The 23,963-nt window shown below is 38.6% G+C and overlaps 2 protein-coding genes across 2 annotated transcripts in view; both read right to left on the reverse strand.

The window, feature by feature from the left end:
* Positions 1–805: 805 nt before the first annotated feature.
* On the reverse strand, positions 806–17,999 carry pask (PAS domain containing serine/threonine kinase). Its single transcript, XM_052129100.1, has 20 exons — positions 17,890–17,999; positions 17,599–17,772; positions 15,688–15,905; positions 14,814–14,981; positions 14,455–14,592; positions 14,123–14,257; positions 13,545–13,698; positions 12,906–13,090; positions 11,241–11,352; positions 11,065–11,160; positions 10,083–10,257; positions 8,009–8,967; positions 7,657–7,832; positions 7,154–7,309; positions 3,524–3,649; positions 3,263–3,397; positions 2,972–3,171; positions 2,072–2,205; positions 1,823–1,966; positions 806–1,584 (listed from the first exon to the last, which is right to left on the reverse strand). The coding sequence occupies exons 2-20, from the start codon at positions 17,759–17,761 to the stop codon at positions 1,400–1,402; spliced, it is 3,759 nt and encodes a 1,252-aa protein (XP_051985060.1). The 5' UTR covers positions 17,762–17,772; positions 17,890–17,999; the 3' UTR covers positions 806–1,399.
* Positions 18,000–19,646: 1,647 nt separating this feature from the next.
* Positions 19,647–23,963, reverse strand: part of kcnab1b (potassium voltage-gated channel subfamily A regulatory beta subunit 1b) — a 59,715-nt gene continuing 55,398 nt past the window's right edge. Inside the window, exons 12-14 of the mRNA XM_052128772.1 lie at positions 22,615–22,735; positions 21,228–21,316; positions 19,647–20,523 (exon numbers count right to left, since the gene is read on the reverse strand). Of these exons, the coding sequence (XP_051984732.1) occupies positions 20,434–20,523; positions 21,228–21,316; positions 22,615–22,735 (300 nt within the window). The 3' untranslated portion in view covers positions 19,647–20,433. The remainder of the gene's footprint in view (positions 20,524–21,227; positions 21,317–22,614; positions 22,736–23,963) is intronic.

Here is a 23,963-nt window from a genome sequence, read left to right on the forward strand (position 1 = left end):
TACCGAAAAGAAATTCTTTAATCCAATGATATATTCTTCCATCTATAGCCATTTTACCTAGTTTCACCAACAATCATCTTTCCATAACATATTGTATGCCTTTTTCAACATCATAAAATACTGCTGCACAGTCGCTTTACTAAGAATTGCCTTCCTGATATCATCCTCTTGACACATTACTGGACCCATCGTTCCTCATCCATACCTGAGCCCACTTTGACATGGAGGAAAAAAAAACATTCCTTTTCCATAGGATACACCAGCCTATCTGTTATCATCCTTTCCATGTCTTTGCATAAGTGAGACGCGAGGCTATTGGACTATAATTCAATGGGTTACTAGACTCTTTCCCTGGTTTCCTTGAATTGGCCAATTCAGAGCTTCTTCCCAATTCTGAGGTACAATTGAGGAACTAATTCCATCTTGACCGGGAGTTACTACATGATACAATCAACGTTCCATCCTGAAATACGTTCCCATATTTAAGCTCTCCAACTAACTTTTTCAGGTAATTTGTCAATGCTATTGGGGTTACTCCATTCAAACCATTTCCTACTCTTTGACACCATCCTAAATTCACATCTACTACTAGTCATCTCACCCTTCTCCTTCACTATCCCCTATGCTACTTACAAAGCCTTCCTGATTGTTTCGTATTTTTCTGTCACTTATTACTTTTACCTCCTCCACCCTCAATATTTATGGGGAAGCCTGTTACCACAAATAGATTGCAATTATTTTTATTGAAGATCATTTCAATGACATACTACGATTCATACAATGGCTTTACAAAGCCTGTGCACAGTTTGAAATAAAACAAAGTTGATGACAGCAAAAGAAAATAATTACATTGCGAATATCAATTTATTAATTGGATAAATATAGAAGCTTTAAAAATAATTAAAATTTACATTTAAAAAGGTTTAAAATCAACCTAATATAAGTTGCTTACACAACGGATTCTTTTGAAGCTCTAAAGGCCTGACCCCCAACCAAATCTAGTGCATGTGCTCCATGTTTTAAACAGAACAATGGCTGCGGTATTTCCTACAATCCCAAGAGCCAAAAACAGATATTCTTTCAAGGTTTCTACAAATCGGAGTATGTTTTAAACCGCTAATGACTGGTGAAATGCATAATTTTTAATAAATTATTACAACACTCCTATTCTTTCATCAAAGACAGATATAGCTGTTTCTTAGCAACACATATGGCTTCCTTTCCATACACAGTCACACTTTGCTCTTGCTCTTTAGATGGATTTGTATCATGATGAATAGCAGCAGGTGTGGACGGATGGCTCTGGAGAGATTGTGCATTAGTGTTCATGGTGACATTAGATGTAATGCCAAAATCAATGGAGCAGAATGCAGTAAAATGCTTCTTATAGAACAGCTCTTCACTCATCTGTGAGATATTTCAGCAGTTCAGATTGGAGCGCTGCCATTGTTGATTTTTGCTCGTCATCCTCTTCTTCATCCTCATCCTCCAGAGGGGTGTCCTCAGAGGTGCTCCAGTTGTTGTCGAGGTAGAGGATGTCTGCCTTGTGCACACATGTGCTCGACAATACATGCTCTGTGGATTCTGAAAAAGATTGTCAAAATAATATGCTCCCATTTCATTTCTTATGGTAGGGATAATGTATAAGAAATTAGCAGGCCCAGACAGAATCTGCATACTTTCACATTTTCAGCAATGATTATGGGGAAAATGTGAAGAAAGCTCAAAAACACTCAAGGGGCATGGGATGTGTAGACCTTTGTCAGGCATTGCAATTCTGTGGGCGCAAATTCCATGTTACCCTGGGAATGAGGTTTCTTACCGTTGCTGGAGGGGAAGACCTCTTCCCAGGAGTACTCTGCTAGGTTTATGGGCTGCCGTATCCATGACAACTCTAAGAGCTCCTCTAGAGTCATTCTCTGATCAACTGATGGGTGCAAAAGACCAGCCAAGAGTCCATTCAACTCTAAAAACATAAAGCAATGGGTTGTTATCAAGTTATGAAGTCAGGATCTGCAAAATTAGTCATGTGTCTCCAATAACAAGGCTGAGATGAAGCCGAGCTCCACACCTGTGGATATCTGGCAGGGAGGGTTAAGTTGGGCCTGCAGTGTTTCCTCCACACTGCCAAATGGATTTTCACTGAACAGTAAGGTGTATAAAAGTACTCCAAGAGACCACATCTCCAGTTCTGGACCCTCATACCTACACACCAAATTAGATACATTTTGAAAACGATATACAGTATATATATGATGTTTCAGCACCAGCCTGATCGAATGAAATTACGTGCCTTATTACACGTTACGCTACAGTTTCCTAGTGAAATGTCTAGCAGGGGACGCCAAAAGTGAGTGAAATCAGTGTCTTAATCAGACAAGGTTTTAATCAGATGGAGGCTTTAATGAGTAATACATACCTCCCTAACCTACACTTGTAACCTAAACCAAGTGTTCTGAAAAAGCAAATGAGAGGTAAAATAAACAGATATCCTACATCTAAACGATAGTGTTCAAAAGAATTTTCCGAAGCGCCAATGTCATTTTGAGTTGCTTTATGAATATTTCATCTCATGTGTCAACTTGTGGGTTTGCAGCTCTGAGTTCAAAGTCCAACACTCCATCAGGTGAGATACCACAGAAGCTCATTACATTGGATTAAGTGTGTAAATCTAGGTGGGTCTGTAATTAAAGTGTTAAAATGTATCATTTTTCAAATGATGTGTTAAGAGTTAAAGTGTTTCTATAACATAGCAGTGCAGGAGTAAGTGCTTATCTAAGTGTTTATAAAGTCAAAAACAGCCATTGTAGTCATGATTTGTGTGAAAGTGAATAAGCTGCAGTTATTATAGTGCCTCTAGTTTAATTTCCACAGGAAACTGAGACAAAACACTTTTGTTGAACAGGGCACGTAAAAGTCAGTTTGCAAAAAAATGTGTTAAAGCAACATTCATTATATGAGACTAACTTACGGGTTTCCCTGAAGCACCTCAGGCGAGCAGTACTCCAGAGTGCCGCAGAAGGTGTAAAAGAGTTTTCCGGGTTCCAGCAGGGTGGCCGAGCCAAAATCAATCAGCCGGATATGAAAGTGAGAATTTATGATGATATTTTCATCCTTTATGTCCCTGTGGAGTACTTTCGTACTACGCAAGTAGCTCACTGCAGCTACCAACTGTGTACAAACACATGTAAAAAAACACCAGCCAGAAATAAAATGATAAAATCAAACTTTTTTCCAAGAATGTATTCTTCCTCTTCCACACCTGTCTGAAGATGTAGCTTGCCAGAGCCTCGTCCAGTCTCGGCTGCATGTCAATAAACTCGAATAGGTCAAGGCCATCTCCATGTTTCTCCATTACCATTTGGAAGAACCCTTCGTTTTCAAACACCTCCAGCACCTGCAGCAACACAACACAGGTCTGACAATACTTACACCAGCCACAATAAGACTCCACTGACCAGATCAATCACTGGTCAAGAAACACATTAACCATCAGCAGTGAGTTGGTGACCTCTGCATGTACCTTCACAATGTTGGGGTGCTGCAGACGTGCCAGAATGGCCACTTCCTGACTGACTCGACCCAGATCAGGATCATCCACCCAACATTCACTGACCACTGCACTTTTCCTGATGAACTTTACAATCACCTGTAATGTAAAGTGAGAAATAATAATTTCTAAAATAATAGTTCTAGTTAGTTTCAGAAATTGTTTTGTTGCAGTTTATTTTGATCTCATAGATATATATGATTATTATTATTGAAATATTATGTATTCATTATTATTAATACATAACATTGCATTTAGCAATTGCAGGAAGGTTATCTAATCCCACACAGGTAAGATGGCTCTGTTGTCATGTGAAGCTTGCTCAGTTATTATGAAAAGAGTATGTTTAAAATTTTTTTGTTAGTTTTCAAATACTTTTACTTTAAGTCTACTTTTATTTCATTTTCTCAGTACTACCACTTTGATTTACCTCAATCTGACACAACCCTTCATTACACATTTTCACAAATTCTGCCCCATTAGCTTTATCATACATCCATTTCCCTGTACTCCCCTGACCATTACTCCGTATCCCACCACCACTCATAATGTACATCACCATGTACATAATCAGGGTTCCAGACTGCGACCATTTTTTAAGAATGTGCGAGTTCAAATTTTATGTGGTCGCATTTGTGCGAGTGGACGCTCGTGCAACAGAACGCCGTTGTATCAACAGCAGCTGCTGCAGTCCGTAACTTATGTTCAAAATGAACGAGTACATCATGAATCCGTTTTCCAAATCGTGTTTTTGACTTATCCTGAATCACTACGGTACGCCTATAATAAGTGTTTATATTCTGACTATTTTATCCCGGGCTCGGCTTGGCTGCGATGTTGCCCAGTGCCTGCGTGACTCGCCATAGACATTAACGGAGAGAAGTAGCTCCGGCTACAGTGTTCTTCCGCAAGAAACGTGCAGTTTATTTATAAACAACGTACACGTCACGCGCATTGCACACTGATGGTGAAACGCGCCAATTCCGAATTCACGAATTAAAATGAAAAGGTCAATTGCTGAATACTTTAAAAACAAAGTGTGGAAGTCAAGGATGCTGGTGGAAAGGACCAGCCAATGAGCCAGCACACAGACACAACTGATGACGAGAGCACAGGTGCGGACAGGGAGGAACCGAGTGAGCAAAGGAAAAAGAAAAGGCACAACTTCCTGCAGCAATGGCTTAAACAGTAGCCGTGGTTGCGATACGAGGCTAATGCCATGCATTGTTTGTACTGTAAACAGTGTGGCCCATCCATTGCAGGTCATTCTAAATTTGTTACAGGGTCTAAGCAATTTAAGATTGAGTCTATTAAACTGCACAATGAAAGCAAAAAACATAAAACCTGTAGGGACCGGTGTGTCTCACGAAACACCGAGCCCCTTCCTACGTCTTTTCAGCGGTTAGATGACAGTAATCGCTCGACAGAGGAAAGGAAATGATTATAAAATTTAACACTGCTTATAACATAGCAAAAGAGGAACTCCCGTTCACAAAATTCAAATCAGAAATTATACTGATGAAAAAGAACGGGTTGAATGTTAATCCCACTTATGCCAACGACATGGCCTGTGCCCAATTTATAGGAGTGATAGCAGACAATCTGCGAAAAAAGACGGCTGAAAAAATTTCCTCCGCCCACTATTTATAATTTATGATTGATGGAGATACAGACATCTCCATCAACAAAGAATGTGAGATTGTCTATGCCCGTGTCATTGATAATGGAAGACCTACCAATATCCTAATTGGTCATATTGACGTTCAACACGCCCATGCAGAAGGTAAGGAGTGTGAGATTTCTTTTTTATTACAACTATAAACTTTGATAACGAAAAATCTGTATCAGCGTATTATAATAGTCTAATCTTTTAAAATTGAATGCATACATTTGAATGTTTAATGATTTTCAAAAGATAGAAAGATGATGATAATAGACAGACAGACAGACAGACAGACAGATAGAATATAATTAAAATGTAAATAGATTGTATATAATTCAAATGTAAAATGCTTAAAATTACTGTCCAAAATCTATGAAAATCCTGAAATTTGGCAGTGATAATTACCAAATATTACATGTGTTTTTATATAATAAATTACAGGTATTTATGCTGCAACCAAGAAAGCCTTTGCTAGTCTTGAATTAGTGTTGAGGGGCCAGAGCTGATGGATTATGATGCCAGTCAGGATGTTAGGCTGTGGTTCTCCCAAGCAAAGAGGACCAGGAGGCCCAACTATAAGAGCTGGCCCCTCTGAATTCAATTGCAATGTGTTACTAAGGTTGACATTTATTCACAACCAAGGCAACAAAGGGTTGAACAGCTGTGAAGACAGTAAAATTATATATCAAACATTAAAAACATAAATGTTTTTATAATAGTTTTTTTGATTTGATAGTTAAAAGATTAAAACATTTTGCTAACATGAGGTCTTGTGTCACTGTCAGTCTTTTTACATCAGTGCAAAACTAGGGTATGCAGATTAAGACCACTGTTCATTAGCATGCATTGATTAATCCCATGGCATGTAGCAGAAAAAAAAAAAGGTGCGACCAAATCATATGCTGGTGCGACCAACTGAGAAAGTTGGTAGCACCAGTGCAACCAGTGGAAAAGTTAGTCTGGAGCCCTGATAATATTGGAAAATTATCACTTCCCCATTGTGCACTTACTTAGAACTTCCCAACTAGCTATTCCCCCAGCACGAAATCAGAGTCTGGGTTTAAGCCATGTATCCAGAACACATATCACATCTGCTTTACATCCATATGCATTAAATATTCTTTAAACTTGAATTTTATTCCAGTTTACGAAACATTTTCTAAATCAACAGATCTGAGTATATAATAACCTTAATCACTACACCAAATTTTATAATTACAAAAAACATTACTTATCATTTTTAATTGTATTATATATAATCATATATCATAAGAATTCAACCTGGTCTCAGTGAAAACGTGACTATTTACATTTTTGCAATCTTGTTATACATGTCTCACAGTTTCCAGGTGAAATGAACACTAGAGGCGCTACAGCAACTGTGTGCTTTGACTTTGGGGCTCTTCAGCATATCGTGGCCCCCTACAACTTATAGCAACACCGTTTTGCGGCCCTCTTTGGCCAGTCGCGGCCAGATCGGCATAATGCGGCGCCCCGTTTCAACTTATCACCGCCCGTTCGTCCTTGTTTCAGGGTTCACCCTATGGCGAGTCCGCCCCTGGGATTAGGCAGAATTTTAGGTTGGGGAGGTATGTTTTAAAAACATCCATCTATAATTCACCTTAAAACCTAGTCTGAATACGACACTATTTTACTCGCCCCCAGCTGGACATTTCACTGGAAAACCACAGCCAGACATCTTATACCACATGTTAAATTTGAATTGCAAAACATGTCATGTTCATGCAACTTTCATGAGATCAGGCTGTAAATATTTTATTAAAGACTCTGCAACGTCTGTAAACCAAGGCAGAGTGTACATGTCCTTTATTTAGGACCCGATCAAGAGTCAAATGTTTAAAATCAGTTATGTGGTAATGATCTTGCAATTGGAGGAACGTGAGTGATATACAGAAGTAAATACAGAGAGTGTAACTGACTTCCTCTCCATCTTGTCGTCTTGAAGCAAGCCAGACAAAGCCAAAGGCTCCTTTTCCAACTGAACGCAGTGGGCGGTAGTCTTCTTCAAAATGACCCTCACATGCTCCAGACTGCTCCAGGTCTAAAGAGGAATGCAAGGCGTCTGAACGGATTGCCTGAGCAAAAAAAAAATGAAAAACACATAATTGAGATAACATATTTTGATATTTAATAAACAGCTATTTGGAGCAGGATTTTTAGAACAATAAGAATTTATTGTGGGCTGAGCTACCCAGCACAATGTGACAAATATAAACCAAGCAACTGACAAAATATCATATTGCTGATTAGGATGGTCATATACATGATTGGGAATGTCAGACTAACATGGAGGGATCCATTGCTTGTCACTTTATAGCATCACATTTGGCTTGGACATGGTGTAATTCTGGATGGAAACCGGTCACCATTTTACGTCAATAAACAGGTGCTTAGGAGAGTTTAAAGTATTCAGAGAGATCACCTCAGCAAGGCTACAGGCCAAGGCATCTTGTTCTGGAGCTCCTGTCCCAAGTGTGGGAGACATTACGCTCTGTAAGATCTCCTGATGGTGGATCAAGAGATGACTCCCACTCAGCCATACACAGACCAGAGAACTGCCGCTGCACAAGGACACTTCGCGCACATCACACTGCACCTCTACAATAAGAGACGGAAGGAGGTGAGAGAGAAAGACTCTCCAGAAACATGTTTGCTGGAATGTAAACTTAAACACAACTGTATAAATAAAAAATACACAGTCTATTGCATTTACTCTTTAAAACGGTAACATATAATTGAAACAGGAGAGCCAGAGAGACACAGATGACCCATACCAACTGGGGTTCCATCTCTGTGGTAGCACGTGACATAAAACCTGCCCTCTGGAATGGGAGAATTTGCCTGGACCTTCTTAGGGGTGGAGGTTGTGGGAGCATCACCAGGTAACAGCATTACACCACTTCCCTTCCGGAGATCTAGAACCCGCCCCACAGTGTGTTCTGAAAACGAGTTCCACTGTTCCAGGACTTTGGTTAGATGATTGTTTTGCAGGGGCTCTACAGCCTTCTGATGAGAGCTTGTTTGCCATTCTTGTTCTTTTAGTGATGGGGTAGTTTTTTGGGTTTCCTCTTCCTCTGGGTGGATTTGAGCTTCTGATTCAGGGTCTGACTCCACAATGAAGGGCGAAGGGGTTCGTAGGAGTTCAGCAGTATCGCATGAGGTCAGCGATCCGTCGAGGTCAGCAGGGGCGTTCGGAATTTCAATGCTCTCATTGAGGTCCATCTTTGACATTGCATGAACAATAACATCTCCATTAGAGTTCAAGTCCAGGAAGCAGCTCCCGGATTCAGCAAGCTGCTGTCCCTGCTGATATTCATCAAACTTTTCTGGACCTGAACCTCCTACAAGCTTCTCACAAAACCCAGAGGATGAGCCACTGCCCAGGGAAATCACTTCAAAGCTGGAGTCCTGAAACTGAGCCTGCTCTGAACACTGGCAGGACAATGAGTGAGGTTCACCATGTGGTGCAGATACACCAGACTTCACTGGAGCCTTCTTACAGTCTGATTTCAGGGGTTCCTGTTTCAATGGGGACTTGGAGGCGTCTTGCCCAGTGAGGGGCTGCCCAGAGTGAGGAGAGAATTTGGGAAATAGGCAGGTCTTATGGACCTCCAGGGACTCCACCAAAGCAAAGGTCCGAAGCAGAGCAGTTGTGGAGTTGGCAGAGTCAGACTCGGAAACCTGAGCAGTCACGTCTACAGCCTGCTCACAAAGTTCTGTAGTATCATCCAACCTGAGATCAAAGAGAATTTCATTTTATTATAATTTTTTCTGAAAGGCTTTGTAAGATTCATGCTTAAATTGTGCCCATAATTTAAAAATTGTAAATCCAAAAACCACATAATAAAACAGCATTTGTAAAAGTCAATGGCCCTTCTTCATTTATTAACGTCTCTAAATACAGTGATAATCTTGAAGTGGAGTATCTAATAGAGGTGTGAATCTTCACTGGCCTCACAATTCGATTACGATTCAAAGGGTAACGATTCCATTTTAAAACAATTCTTGATCCATCTAGTCCTTCAATATCATTATTTTTTCAGTTTCTTCAAAATACATTTTTTACTCACTGTTTTTTTCCCATTTAGGTTTTTATTTAACAGCAGTGTTAAAAATCAGAATTAGTCACATTACATAAACTGGCCTTTTACATTCAATATGAGCTGTGAACAAAACATGGAACATCAACAAGACTAAATAAATGGTTCTATAGTTTAAAAGAATATCTCAGTTTCTTTCTTTAGAACCTTACAAAAAAATCTCATAAAAGCACCAAAAAAATATTGGTTCTCCATCAAAACACACTGAATACTATTACTTCAACTGATTATATTATTATTTTTGTTTAAGCATTGTAATTGTAATTAATTTAATAGTATTTAATCATTATTTAAAATTAATCTATTCAATGCTATTCATTTTTAAGCAGAAATGGAAGTTGCTGGTTCAGAATGAGAGATATAGCTGCTTCTATGAGAGTACAGCTGTGAGCAGCTTCTCCTCTCACCGGCACAGGTGATAGTAAAGCGGTTTAAATAGTGCAGTTGTTGCTTCAGAAATATATCAAGCATCTCATACGTACTGTTCTATCTGTTTGCTCTACGAATAGAAGATACAACTTATCATCAGGTGTGCATACTGTCCTGACAAACGAGTGACCGGCAATGAAAAAAGCAAATGAAATTGAGTGCGCAAGAATAGAGAAAGGCATCGGGGGTAGAAAAAAATATTTAAATGAAAACATCACAAACATCTCCCGAACCGCTGCCTCATCATTATTTTCTTCTGTGTTTTCCCCCGTTGTGTGCAAATCAGTGCAATTATTTTCCGACAGCTCTAGTATCTAACCCATTAAGTGGTGTGGAGGTGACAACAGGTGAGGTCATGGTTGATGGCACGCTGCCTTCCTTCTGCAGTTTAGCAATGTTCCCAGTAAAGATCCTCTTTCCTTTCCCAAGACCTGCTCTCCTCCGCATGGCCAGATGCACCATCACACTGTCACCAGCAAGCACTGTATTTGGATCTACACACACCCAAACAATCATAGAAAGTATTTTGATTGTACTGTCATGTATTCATTAAATGGGACCTCGTTTCCACCTGGTGCAAGATGCATCTTTTGGTGGTCCGCTAACAAATGGTAAGTGCTAAATACAGGTGGAAACGGGGTGTTTTGTAATACGATCACTGAAACCACGGAGGTCGTCAAAATAAGGTGTAACCACTAATCTGTCCTGAGTGCGTCCCGGACAGAAGTGAAGCACCACCCCAAACCTGTCAATTTTCTGCTGCACTAAAACAAGAGTTTAAACTTTGCTGATTATGTCTAGCTTTAAAAAGGAATAACTGTCCGATTGGAAAATTTGAAAAAATTAAATTCATATAGAAAACATAAGAACTTTACCGATCTTCTTCAGTGTGTCTGATCTCAGCATGCAGAGACATAGATGACAAACACACACATCTGAAGATCAGGTTAATACAGGTACACTACTAAAATAGTATTTGAAATGTTGCTTAGATAAAATTTCAATTGGGAAGAAACAGTGCACCATTATTTCACGATTTGTCTTTTCTGACTTTTTTTGTGGTTTATTATCATGTAGCAACACACCAAGTGATTGACGTATAATTAAATGAGGGACCTTTCCTCTTGAAATCCGAACACAAGTGGTCACAGGAGGCTTACTTGCGATGCATGCTAATACCAGGTGGAAACAGCAATACATCTTGGCTGACCACTTGTGTTCAGATCACCGAAAACACATCTTAATACCAGGTGAAAACAGGGCATCAGTGTTCAAATTACAGTAGCAGTAAAATAACTCACTACATGTGTCTTGCTGATTGTCCTTTGTTGTGTCAGTAGTAAGGGTTAGAACATCAACAGGAGGAAAGTTAGCACTAACAGAGAATCTACGGGGGTCTAAAAGAGAAGGGAATTTCAGTATGATCTCAGACACTACATTAGTAAATGTAACCTTATAAGTTGACTTTACAGTATACCTGTGTGGCAACTGGACGGGCTGGATGTGTCATTTGGATGAGATACAGGGTTGTTGCTTCGCTCCATAGCACAAACTCGCTCATAAAATGCTGGTATCAGGTAGGTGACATTCTACACACACACGTGCACACACATAAGGATCCCACATTGACCTCGACTGTTCTTAAAGTAATATATTACACTGTATAATTGCTACATCCTATACTTTTAGATTGTTCTTAAAATAGCATTTGGACCCTTTTAGACAGTGAGGACTTCGGAAAAGTTTTTGCTACATTTGTGAGATTGTTTAAAAAAATGTGGTCCTTACCGCTATAGAGAACCTTGCACACACACACACATATACACACACACACACACACACACACACACACACACACACAAGGCTGCTCTTAAATGCCAGCCACTATTAACTCTTTCCCCGCCAGCGTTTTTAAAAAAAGTTGCCAGCCACCGCCAGGGTTTTTGACGATTTTCGCTAAACTTTAAAGGCCCGCAGAATATTTTCTTCCATGAATATATGAAGATGCTATACGTATATCAAAATAAAGATCTGAGCCTCTGCTTTTAGGCCAAAAAAAACGATTTTATTTTATCTTCATTTGTTCTTTTTTTATTGCCACTTGAACAGAGGTAGGTTTTGTCAAAAACAACATTTCGGACAAAAAGCTGAGAAAAAGGCATTTTTATCAAACAAGTGCTTTAGTATTAGTATGGTGTTCCACTTCACGTTTGAGACGATCGCAGTCCGTTTCTTTGATCAAAGAGTTGCGTACTCTTTCAAAACATGCGTGCGGGTCTTCCTTACCGTATACCACCTAAAACACGGATACCCGGAAAATTCCGTGTTTGGCGGGGAAGCGGTTTTTCATAAAACCCGGAAAATTCTGTGTATGGCGGGGAAAGAGTTAAAGGGATAGTTCACACAAAAATAAAAATTCTCTATCTTAATTGATTTACTAATAATTGACTTACTCTCAGGCCATCACAGGTGTATGCCTTTTTTTTTTCTGCAGAACAAAAACGTTTTTAAAAGAATATATCATCACCGTTGGTCCTTTCAATGCAAGTGAATGGTGGCCAGATCTTTGAAGCTCCAAAAAGGACAGCATAAAAATATTTAATATGACTCCAGTGGTTAAATCAATGTCTTCAGAATAGATATGATAGGTGTGGGTGAGCAACAGATCATATTTAAGTTCTTTTTTACAATATATCTCCTTTAGCTTTTGGTGATTCACATTCTTCGTGCATATCGCCACCTACTGAGCAGGGAGGAGAATTTATAGTCAAAAAGGAGTTTTTATATATTTATCTGTTACTCACCCACAACTATCATTTTGCTTCAGAAGACTTGGGTTTAACTACTGGAGTCGTAAAGTTCTGGCCACAATTCATGTGCATTGTATGGACCTACAGAGCTTAGATATTCTTCTAAAAATATTTGTGTTCAGCATAAGAAAAGTCAAACACACCTGGGATGACATAAGGGTGAGTAAATTATGCAAATCTTCAATATTGGGTGAACAGTTCCTATAACTAAGCTGAAAACATATCACTATGGTTGGATAAATCAATTTAGACCAACTAAACTCACATCCCTTGGGAAACAGTTTTAAAAAGAATTAATTATTATTAAAGGAGTTAGGAAGAGTTCTCCATACCCTGCCAAGCAGCTGACTGCTGCTGTACCCGAGGAGCAGGAAGCTGAAGATGTTACTGAGACTGTGGATGGTGCCGTTGGGCTGAAGTGTCAGGAGACAGCTACTAGGAGCAAACACAGACACTGATCCAGAGTACAGCACACCTGAGCTGGGGGACAGAACACCACCTGCACCTGATTTACCACCTGCACGATGACAAAAGTGGTAAGCATTGTATTGATCACACTGAAATCAAAAGCAATTTAAAAAGTAAATGGAATATTTTTGTTAACTACTTAGAAGAAACAACTAGATGACTTTGTCAGACCAAATCTAAAATAAATCCTGAAAAACCACAATAGGTTATGAAAAAACTAAACCAAAAAACACACACAGGCAGAGGAGACTAATCTGATTAAATCTGATTCACAGTTATGAAATCTGGACCATGGAAATAAAATGCGAGCCATGGTAATGAAGTCTGATGTGCTGTAATGGTGTGTAAAAGAGATAATGCCTTTGTCTCAATGTCTCTCACAGGAGACAAACTAACATTATTCATCCTGAGCATATTTATTTTCATGTAAAAATGCAACAAAACTATCTAAATTTACAGACTGACTTATGTGCTGCAGTAAATGAAAACGAGCGTAAGCTCACCTGATGGTGTTCGGCGATCAGATGATTCTGGATTTACTGGTCCATTCATCAGCAGTGCTGATCTAACACAGGACACGGCTGCCTGCAGACGGACACATGCAGGAATAGCTAAACCAGACTTGGCCTGCAAACACAACCTCTGTACACGTAATCCCTGAGACACAAAGACAAACAAACAAATAAACAGGCTTGCATATCAAGGTACATTCTTGATTGCTGATTTGGCAAAAGCAATCAAGCAAACATGTATGAATCTAGGACCAGCATGCTCACACATTAATCAATCAATCATTTACATGTGCTCATGACAATTATTTTCCTTTTAGTTATATTTGATGATTGCTTCCTATGGTTTTGCTGAAAATGTCACAAATGAAAGAATCCGAAAATGTCTTTATAAATGAGACAAATGACCAGGATAGCTCACGAAGAACCAGAAGGGAATTGTGAATTTACTACAATTTTTGAACAAAAAGGGTATTTGTTTTAGTAAGTGACGTGTACATTATTAATGCTGCATTTATGCGGTCAACATTAAATTAGTGAAGTGGGTAGCACAGATTCAGTGTGATTCAGACCTTCAGAGTTGTCCTGCAGTTAAAAGGGATCTGTAATGATGGCATCAGAGACATGATTGACATGCCTGTCATCTCCTCAGCAGTGTGGTAACCATAGAGATAGGCAAAAGTGGCGTCACAACTGAGGATTCCACCCTGAGGAAACAGCAGGAGGAGCTAGAATTTTCTTATACACTTCACAACAGGTTTATAAGATTTCTGAGGTCATGTCAATATTCATGTCAATATAATAGAATAACAGTTGTATAGGCAATTAAAATGCAACGATCCAAATTCCAAAAAATTAACCTATCCTGTCAATGTCAGGTAAACAGTAAGGAAGTGTGTTTTACATTCCGAGCAAATGTCACATGTGCCGTGATTCTCTCCACTCTCTCCAGCAGGATCGCAAAGATCTGCAGCTGCTGCTTGGGAGTCTGAAGCCACACTGACACAGGAAACTCTGCTCCTGACAAACTCACAGCAGTCACCTGTCAGAGACAACAGGTCAGAGCTTGGCTTTAATTAATTAATATCACAGCCAGTGCAGGAAAACAGAGATCAGCGTTTGAGATATAAATGTCAGTAACAACACACACTGTGTGGAATATATGAAGTATTTATGGCACAAATAAGTGTGAAAATGATATATAGTGACAGCTGTTACAAAGTAAGTTGTTGTTTAATTTAGAGACACCGCTTTGTTTCATACCACTTTTGCAGAAACAGTAATAAGGTTCCCAGCAGAATCCAGAATGTCTTCCCTCAGGACCTCCTCTAGCATATGATTGACTCTCAAGAGAGAGGTCAGCTTCTGGCCAATCAAATCACTATTTTCACACTCAAATAGTTTACAAGCGTGTTTGTTTGCATCCAAAACCTAACGGAAAAATAAAATATTCAACCATTTATTTGCTAAAAATGCTCAACTGTTATTATCAACCAAAATATCAGAAGCACTTTCATAAATACAGTTGGAGCTAAAGCCCAAAGTATAATGTGTTTTTTACGTGTACGCCAGCCTATGCGTACAAGACGAGTGATGTACATTTCATCATTAGCAGGGTACGTGAGCACTGTACATTTACAGCCCAATTTGTCTAACTACATTTACTCTGTATGCATAGTCTGTGTCCACGAGGAGGCAACGATCCCATTGACCTGTTTCTTTCATAAAGTGGTGCAAGAAGACAACATAAATGCTGGTGAACAACAGGAGACGAAGGTGGATGCAACAGCAGTGGATGTGTATGTCAAAAGCACATCTGAGGTAGACATGACTACCTCAGGAGGTATCTCTATAGTCAAAAAGCCTATAAAAAGGCATCTTTATGGAATTTACGGTCCAGAAATATTCCAGTATTGCATAGGAGTCACAGCGTGCCTGTGTTGACTGTCGTGCATATGTCCGCATGGTCAAAAGGAGTATACTTTGTAAGGCTAAAGCATTCGACTTATATGCTAACGTACACATAAAAACCTATACTTTGGGCTTAAGAATCACTATAACCAAAATGATTCAGTGTTGAGGTACTTTTAATCAGTGTCTAGAAAACCCATTTACAGCAAGCCTAATTGTCTGATACCTGTGATGTTAAATGGTTGATGGACAGGATTGCTTTATTGGGGTTGATCGTGAGGGTTGTGCCTCTATTCTCAGGAGTGGTACTAATAAATTGTCTGAGCAGGGAGTTCTCCAACACAGGAGACCCCTGATCTGAAGGTTGAGGTGCAGAGTGGGAGATATGCAAATCAGATAGCTGAAGATTCCTCATTGCCACTGATGAACCACCATGAGAATCACCTTTGGGAAAATAACAAGAGAGTTGTTTGTCCACACTGGCTGAAGACATCAGCAGATGCAGTTAAAGGAATAGTTCACCCGAAAACTACAATTCTCTCATCATTAACTTTCTTCTACTGAACACAAACGAAGACTGTTAAAAAAATAAATTAAAAAAAATCAGCACTATAGGTCAATTTAATGCAACTGATTGTTTGCTAGAACTTTGAAGCTCCAGAGAGCACATAAAGGCATCTTAAAAGTAATCCATATGACTCCAGTGGTTAATCCATGTCTTCAAAAGTGATATGACAGGTGGGGTTGAGAAACAGATAAGTTTTTATATATTTTTTTAAATTATTATTTAAATTATTTTTAAATAACATACAATATTGATTGAAATGCAGCTTTTACAGATGGTGCCATAAACATTTGAAAATGAAACTTTAAGGTAATAGTTTACACTACATCAGTGTGGGACTCGAACTCAAATATCAAGTATTTTAGATTAAGGTGAGTGTGTTAACCACTACATAGTGCAGCATTTGTAACGTTGTCATTGAGTGTACTAAATAAAAAAAGAAAATTAAGTGAAGGCTCGTTATCATGTACAACAGTCAAAATTCCAGATTCGCTTTTTTTTTTTTTAAAACAAATAAAGTCTTTAAATATCACATTTCTATGGGGCCTGTGTAGCTCAGCTAGTCAAGACAAGTTTGAATCCAGGGTGTGCTGAGTGACTCCAATCGAGCTTCCTAAGCAACCAAATTGGCCCGGTTGCTAGGGTGGGTAGTCACGTTGGGTTAACCTCCTCATGGTTGCTATAATGTGGTTCTCATTCTCGATGGTGCACGTGGGGAATTGTGCGTGGATGCTCCAGAGAAGAGCGAAAAGCCTCCACACGTATGTCTCCGAGGTAACGTTCTCAACAAGCCACATGATAAGATGCGCGGATTGACAGTTTCAGATGCGGAGGCAACTGAGATTTTTCCTCCACCACCGGACTGAGGTGAATCACTATGCCACCATGAGGACTTTGAGCATTGGCGGTTCCAAATTGGGGAGAAAAGCAGAGAAATTCCACACACAAATTTTTGTTTTTAAATAAATCACATTTCTTTCTTATAAATACAGCATTTCGTTCTTTGAAGCGTGTTTCAAAAGCCTCCCTCTACTAAGGAAGGCTGGTGACACTGGACATTTAGAGTTAAAAAAAAAAAAAAAAAGACATACAATTTTTATCTGTTTCTCACCCACCTGACATATCGCTTCTGAAGACATGGATTTAACCACTGGAGTCTTATGGGTTACTTTTATGCTGCCTTTGTGTGCTTTTTGGAACTTCAAAGTTCTAGTTGCCATTCATTTGCATTGATTGGACCAAAAGAGCCAAGATATTCTTCTAAAAATGTAAACATGTGTTCTGCATTAGAAAGTAAATCCTACACATCTAGAATTGAATGAGGGTTACAAAATTAAGAGCATTTTCAGGAGGAAGAGAAGAGACACTATTCCTTTAAATGCAGTAAACTTCAGCAACCACTCTGACAACCATTGAATCGCAATGAGATTTTCATAGTTTCCCTGGTATTGCACATGACATATATTTGTATTGGACATTGTCACTTAATAAAAATGTAACAATCAAGAATACTTCGATCTAATCGTCAACATGTGCAAAGTTACAGAGGAGCAAACTCAAAGTCAGTCCCACCTGTTGCGTCTAGGCTGTTAAGACTGCAGTTTCGTGCGGAGGGGAAGGATTGGTTCAAGCAGAAGGAATCATTCTTCATCAGCCTGCTGTTACTGCAGTCACCATCAGCAACACAAACACTGTCGCCCCTGGGGCTGCTCCTTCGGCCGTGCATCAACCACATCGCAGCATACACTTCACAAATGAAGTTGGACAGCAGTAAATATTAAAGACCTTATTCTTGCGCATATATGTCAAATAATAGTATAATATATCGCGATTTATAATGTGAACATAAGGCGCGCGACTCACCCACCGCACACCGTTTCAACAACACACTCGCGTAGCTTTCCGTTTGCTGCCTGCAACCTTGGAGACGGAGAAATATACTGTTTTTCCTGAGTTTTTTTTTTTAAGACGACTTAATTCTACTATTAAAAACAAATAAATACTTTAAAATAAGGTCATTTAGTGCATTGTGGTCATAAACAAGTGTAGCTTCTCTTGCTTGACTGAGATTGGTCGCGGCCTAGTACGATGTTTGGCGCGTGTGGAATCGAAATAACGTGAGGGGATAGTTGGAGCCAATGAAAAAACTGAATTTTGAAACTGACGGGGTATTCATCCAATAGAACGCTTTAGTGGGCGGAAGTTGTCTTATTAAGGGAGGGGCGTGGTTTCTATGGAGACACATGGTGAAGTGTCTGTGTTATTTAGTATTTTCCGCTGCTTCAAATGACCGAGTTTTCGCCATTCAGTTAAGCCACTGTTCTTTATTTGATTGTTTTGTTGTATTTTTCCCCTCTTTATCCTACACGTTGTTAGTAACTATTTGCAACTTTAAAGTGAAAACATAATTTACTCACCCTTATGTTGTTCCAAAACCTGTATGCCTTTTTTTCTTATGTTAAACATCAAAGATGTTAGAAGATGTAGCATCAGTCACCATTCACTTTCATTGCATTTTTTTTCCACACAATGAAAGTGAATGGGGACTGAATCTAACAGTATGCCTAACATATCCTTTTGTATTCCACTGAAGAAAGAAAGACATACAGGTTTGAAACAACATAAGAAAGTAAATAAATAATGGCATAATTTTCCTTTTTGAATAAACTATTCCTTTAAAGCAACAACTACTCTAGCTGTGTTTCTCAAACATCAACGTAGCTTAACATTAATTGATTAAAAAATACATCTATTCAAAAATAATAAAAGTAAACAAAACTGGAGATACACATTTTTTATTCTGATTTTAAAAGCACTCTGCACAATGCATTAATTAAGAGTTTTATCATTTTCAAGTTTGTAAACATTTTGAGCCTATTTGTGAAGGACTTTAACTTATTCTGCATTTCTATCAGTCTCTGAGTCTCAAGTATGTACTGCTTAGCAGTTCAAAAGTTTGCAAATACAGCAGCAAGCATGTCTTTAAAGGAATAGCTCAACCAAATAAGAAAATTCTCTCCTCATGTACTCATCCTCATGCCATCCCAAATGTGTTTGATCTTTTTCTTCTGCAGAACACAAATGAAGATTTTTAGAAGAATATCTCAGCTCTGTAGGTCCATACAATGCAAGTGAATGGTGGCCAGAACTGTGAAGCTCCAAAAAGCACATAAAGACAGCCTAAAAGTAATCCATATGACTCCAGTGGTTAAATCCATGTCTTCTGAACCTTATAATAGGTGTGGGTGAGAAACAGATTAAAATGTAAGTTCTTTTTTACCATAAATCTCCAGTAAGTAGTGATATGCACAAAGAATGCAATTGCCAATAAACAAAAGAAGAACAATGGCGGTAGAAGTGGAGATTTATAGTAAAAAAAGAATTTAAATATGGATATCTTTCCCATGCACACCTATCATATCTCTTCTGAAGACATGGACTAACCACTGGTGTCATATGGATTACTTTTATGCTGCCTTTATTTGCTTTTTGGAGCTTCAAAGTTCTGCTCACATTTTCTTGATTTTTATGGACCTACAGAGCTAAGATATTTTTCTACAAATCTTTGTTTGTGTTCTGCAGAAGAAAGAAAGTCACACATCTGGGATGGCCTGAGGATGAGTAAATGATGAGAGAATTTTCATTTTTGGGTGAACTATTCCTTTAACTAGTGTGATAGAATAAAGTTATAGTATTCATTAAAAGCAGAAAGGAAAGAAGAAATTATGGACAGATCAGACAGAGCACAAGTTTCAGGGATCACATAGGGAAACACACAGTCGTAACGCATTTCAAGATGCTTGAGACAAAATGTGGAAAATTTTTGAGATCATATTAACAAAATAACAGCCCACTCTGCTGTTGATGGCTTTTTAATCCAACACATTTGTTACTGATGCACACATCTTACCCTGTTCAACTCTACATGCTGCTCTGCCACATTTCACAGTTCTTAGTATTTACATTCTCAGCACAATATGAAATGTTTACCTACAGTATGTTCTTTTAATAGACAATAATCAGGACCATTCCCTCACAAGGGCCTGTCATGTGTCCCTCTGTCTACCCATTATTGAGGACCTTTTAAGGTCAAGACCAGGGTTTACTTTGGCACATATGGGTGATGGACAGCTGAATGCATAATCCCATGGATGAGGGAGTCCAGGATCTTTTGTGCTTCACAGGCAGGTGTGTCTTCACAGAGATCTACACGCAAGGTTGAGCTCAGGTTTAGGTTGAACAGAAGCATGCATAACACTTTAGCATTTCTACTGTAACAGTAACGATGGATCTCTGCAGGAGAAGTTGAGATAGACACACAAATGTGGAATCACATAACTACGGATACCCGTCGACACAAGAGGGCTGGGATCCTGAGTCTCAAGTAGTACAAGTTCACAGGAAGGCCTATTGATGGTAGTCTTTCTTACTGTGGGGGCGGTTGCACAAGATTTTGTCAATATCTGTGGCCACATGAGAGGTGATCTTTGAAAGAACCTGTAAATGAGAATGTAATAAATCACACAGGTCATAAACAGAATCACATAGATTTACTGCAGGAAATAAACAGGGCATACCATCTTTAAAGAATAGTTCACTCAAAACTGAAAAATCTTTAAACTGTAATCATGTATTCACCCTCATTCCTAACCCGTCTATTTTTCTTTCTTCATTGGAACATTGAGATATTTCACAGTTTGTCATTTTTCCTATAAAAATGATTCTTGCCCTCCATAATAGCTTTCAAATCTCATTGCAGCCTTTACATTCTGCTGAATATCTTCTTTTTTGTTTTCCATGGAATTGAGAAAGCCATACAGGTTTAGATCAACATGACAGTGAATAAATTAATGAAGAAATAGGTCATTTTTGGGTGATCTATTCTTTTAAGTAGTCAATCTTGTTTTTTAACCATGCAGTTGGTCTTCTAAACCAGCTTGGACCAGTTAGAAACTGAAGATTTAGCTGGCCTTTCCAGCAGTGTGTGAAAAGTATATATTTTGCTGTGGCACATACAAAATGCCAAGCAATACTCTGTGTTTAAAGCTTTAAATGTAAATCAACCACAGGCAGACTGTGAGATTGAGATGAAATGTGTTAAGAGATGAGAGCACAATGCTGTAGCAGGTCACCGGAGCTTGAGGGATGGCCGTGATTCACAGTGTGCAAGTGGAATTGCGATATCTTGATAAATCTCTTGCCTGTATCGCCCCCAGGTTCTCAGTGAGCTGTGCAGGGTTAGAGGTACCCAGGAGAACAGAACTCACTCCTTCATTACGGAGGCACCAGGCTACAGGGGAATACACAACACATATATGAGAAATCTGATCCTCACTTGAGCTGGTGGGGTTCTGATATATTGCTGCTTCCAATTGTTAATTATTGGAAATTGTATACAGTATATGGTAATAATTTGTATAGGACACGCTTTGGTTAACTTTTTTTTTTTTCCAAAGTGAAGAACAGAGATAGAAGAAAACAACTGAGATTTTTAAGTATAGGGTAAATTCCAGTCAAAAGTGAGCATCCTTATTATCTGGTATATGAAAGTATACCCTTCACTAACAGTCTTGAAAAAGGGCCCTTTGTGAATTTAGTGGCTCACTTTCATTTGGAATGACCCTTGTAGTGTTGTCCCTTCCGGCTGTGCCCTCCAAGGGCACACAATTTCGGTTTGGAATTCGCCCATAAATTATTAAATTACTGTTGATAGATAAGGAAGGAAAATGTAAAAACTAAATAAATACATACATTATACTAAACACACACATACAAAAAAACATTAAAAAACATTTTAAAAATTGTCATTTGCTCACTCTGATGTTGTTCCAAACCCGTACCACTTTTTTCTTCCACTGAACATAAAAGGAGATGTTTAGCAGAATGTTATTCTCAGTCACCATTCACTTTCATTGTATGGAAAAAAAGATGCAATGACTGCGTACGATTGGTGACAGTCTAACATTCTAGCTAACATCTATTTTTGTGTTCTACAGAAGAAAAAAAATCGTAAGAGTTTGGAACAACATGAGGATAATTACTACATGAAATAATTAATGACAGTGTTGGCATTTTTGGGCGAGCCATTTAAGTGTATAAAAGAGTCATCATCAAGCTTTTATTGAACATCATAAAAAGCTTTCCAAATTGACCAAAACATGTCAGGTATGTCTTTCATATAGTAGGTTATTTATTCTAAAGTAATATCTGATGTCATCCTGTTTGTCTATAGAGAATCCCAGGACTTTCTTAATTTTGTAATGAACAGGCAACTGAATGCTTTACCTACAATGAACAAAGAATTAAAAGAGAAACCTCTCATTTGGGGACTTTAAAATCCTGTGGGTAAATGTCCGGACTTGCAATTTAGAAAAAAAAAAGGTTTGTTTCTCAGTGAGGAGATATGCATGAAGTAAGAAGTCTATTGCATCAAACTGGATTTTGGGGCCCAACAATCAGCATTTTTTTTCAGGTCTGCGTACAGTAAACACTAACAGAATAACTGAACAGTTGAATCTCTATAGTAGCATTAAAATGTAGCACACTGTGACAGTTGAAGTGAAAATGGGGAAAGTTATTTTGACCGACCGATGGCAAGTTGTGGCAGGGTACAGCTGAGCCTCTCAGCAATGTGGGTCAACTCCTTAAGCTTGGCCTGCTGCTTTCTGCCATCCTCACTCAGAATCTTCTCCTTCAGCCACTGGTATGACTGCAGAGAGTCAGAAGAGTTCACAGACAACCTCACAGATAGACCCACACCAAATATGCCCTAACAGATTTGCTGCCTTCAAGCCTGAATTCTAGCTAACGATGTGGTTGGATGGTGATGGTGTGTAAACAGTCTAATATAGACTTGTAATACGATGATTCTAAATTTAGACCAATGTAAGTGTAATTTATGAACAGAGGAGGTTATAAGATCTCGTTTCTGTGATCTAAGCCAGATAATTCAGCTCCAAGAGGTAAGTCTATGAAATGAGTGCACTGAAAGAGACTTTGGATAAAATGATTTACATTAGACCATGTAAATAACCAATAAAACTAAATATGGATCACTCAGATTGCTAGTTGCCATCACAGCAGTGCTATAGTTACTAATGATGAATGGTAGTCAGAAATCTAATGTATCATGTGGTCTAGGACTAAAGGTCTTCTACCCAACCCAAGCCTGAAGGGATCCAACAAACTGTCAGGTCTGAGGTCCATTTTTCATTTGTAACTTAAAGTTTGTGTGTCTGGTTCAGGTCAATTTGTGTGCACTACACATACACAAATGCTTCTTCAACTTTTAGTCAGAGCTTTAAGAGATAGTTCACGCAAAAATGAAAATTCTCTCATCATTTACTCACCCTCATGCCATTCCAGATGTGTATAACTTTCTTTTTTTCTGCTGAACACAAAGAAAGATTTTTAGAAGCATTTTTCATCTCTGTTGGTCCATTCAATGCAAGTGAATGGTGACCAACTATTTTAAGGTCCAAAAAGCATATTAAGGCAACATAAAAGTAATTAATACGACTCCAGTGGTTAGATCCATATCATCAGAAGTGATATGATAAGTGTGGGTGAGAAACAAATAAATGTTTAAGTCATTTTAACTATAAAACTATTTTCACACACGAGAGTTTCAGTACATTCTCGAGAGTTATTCTGTTTTTTGCCGTTTCACATTCTTCGAGCATATCGCCACCTACTGGGCAGTTGTGCAAAATTATTTATTTTTTTCTTTTGCTTTATCCCTTCCTTAGTTTTTTCTTTCGCCTCCCTGCCCAGTAGATGGCGATATGCACAAAGAATGCAAAACATTAAAAACAGAAGAAGAACTATCATGAATAGGAGGGCTGGGTAAAAAAAGATTTATAGTAAAAAGGATTTAAATATGGATCTGTTTCTCACGCACACCTATCATATAATTTCTGAAGACATTGATTTAACAA

This window comes from Xyrauchen texanus, chromosome 6 (assembly GCF_025860055.1).
Source record: "Xyrauchen texanus isolate HMW12.3.18 chromosome 6, RBS_HiC_50CHRs, whole genome shotgun sequence".
Classification (NCBI taxonomy): domain Eukaryota; kingdom Metazoa; phylum Chordata; class Actinopteri; order Cypriniformes; family Catostomidae; genus Xyrauchen; species Xyrauchen texanus.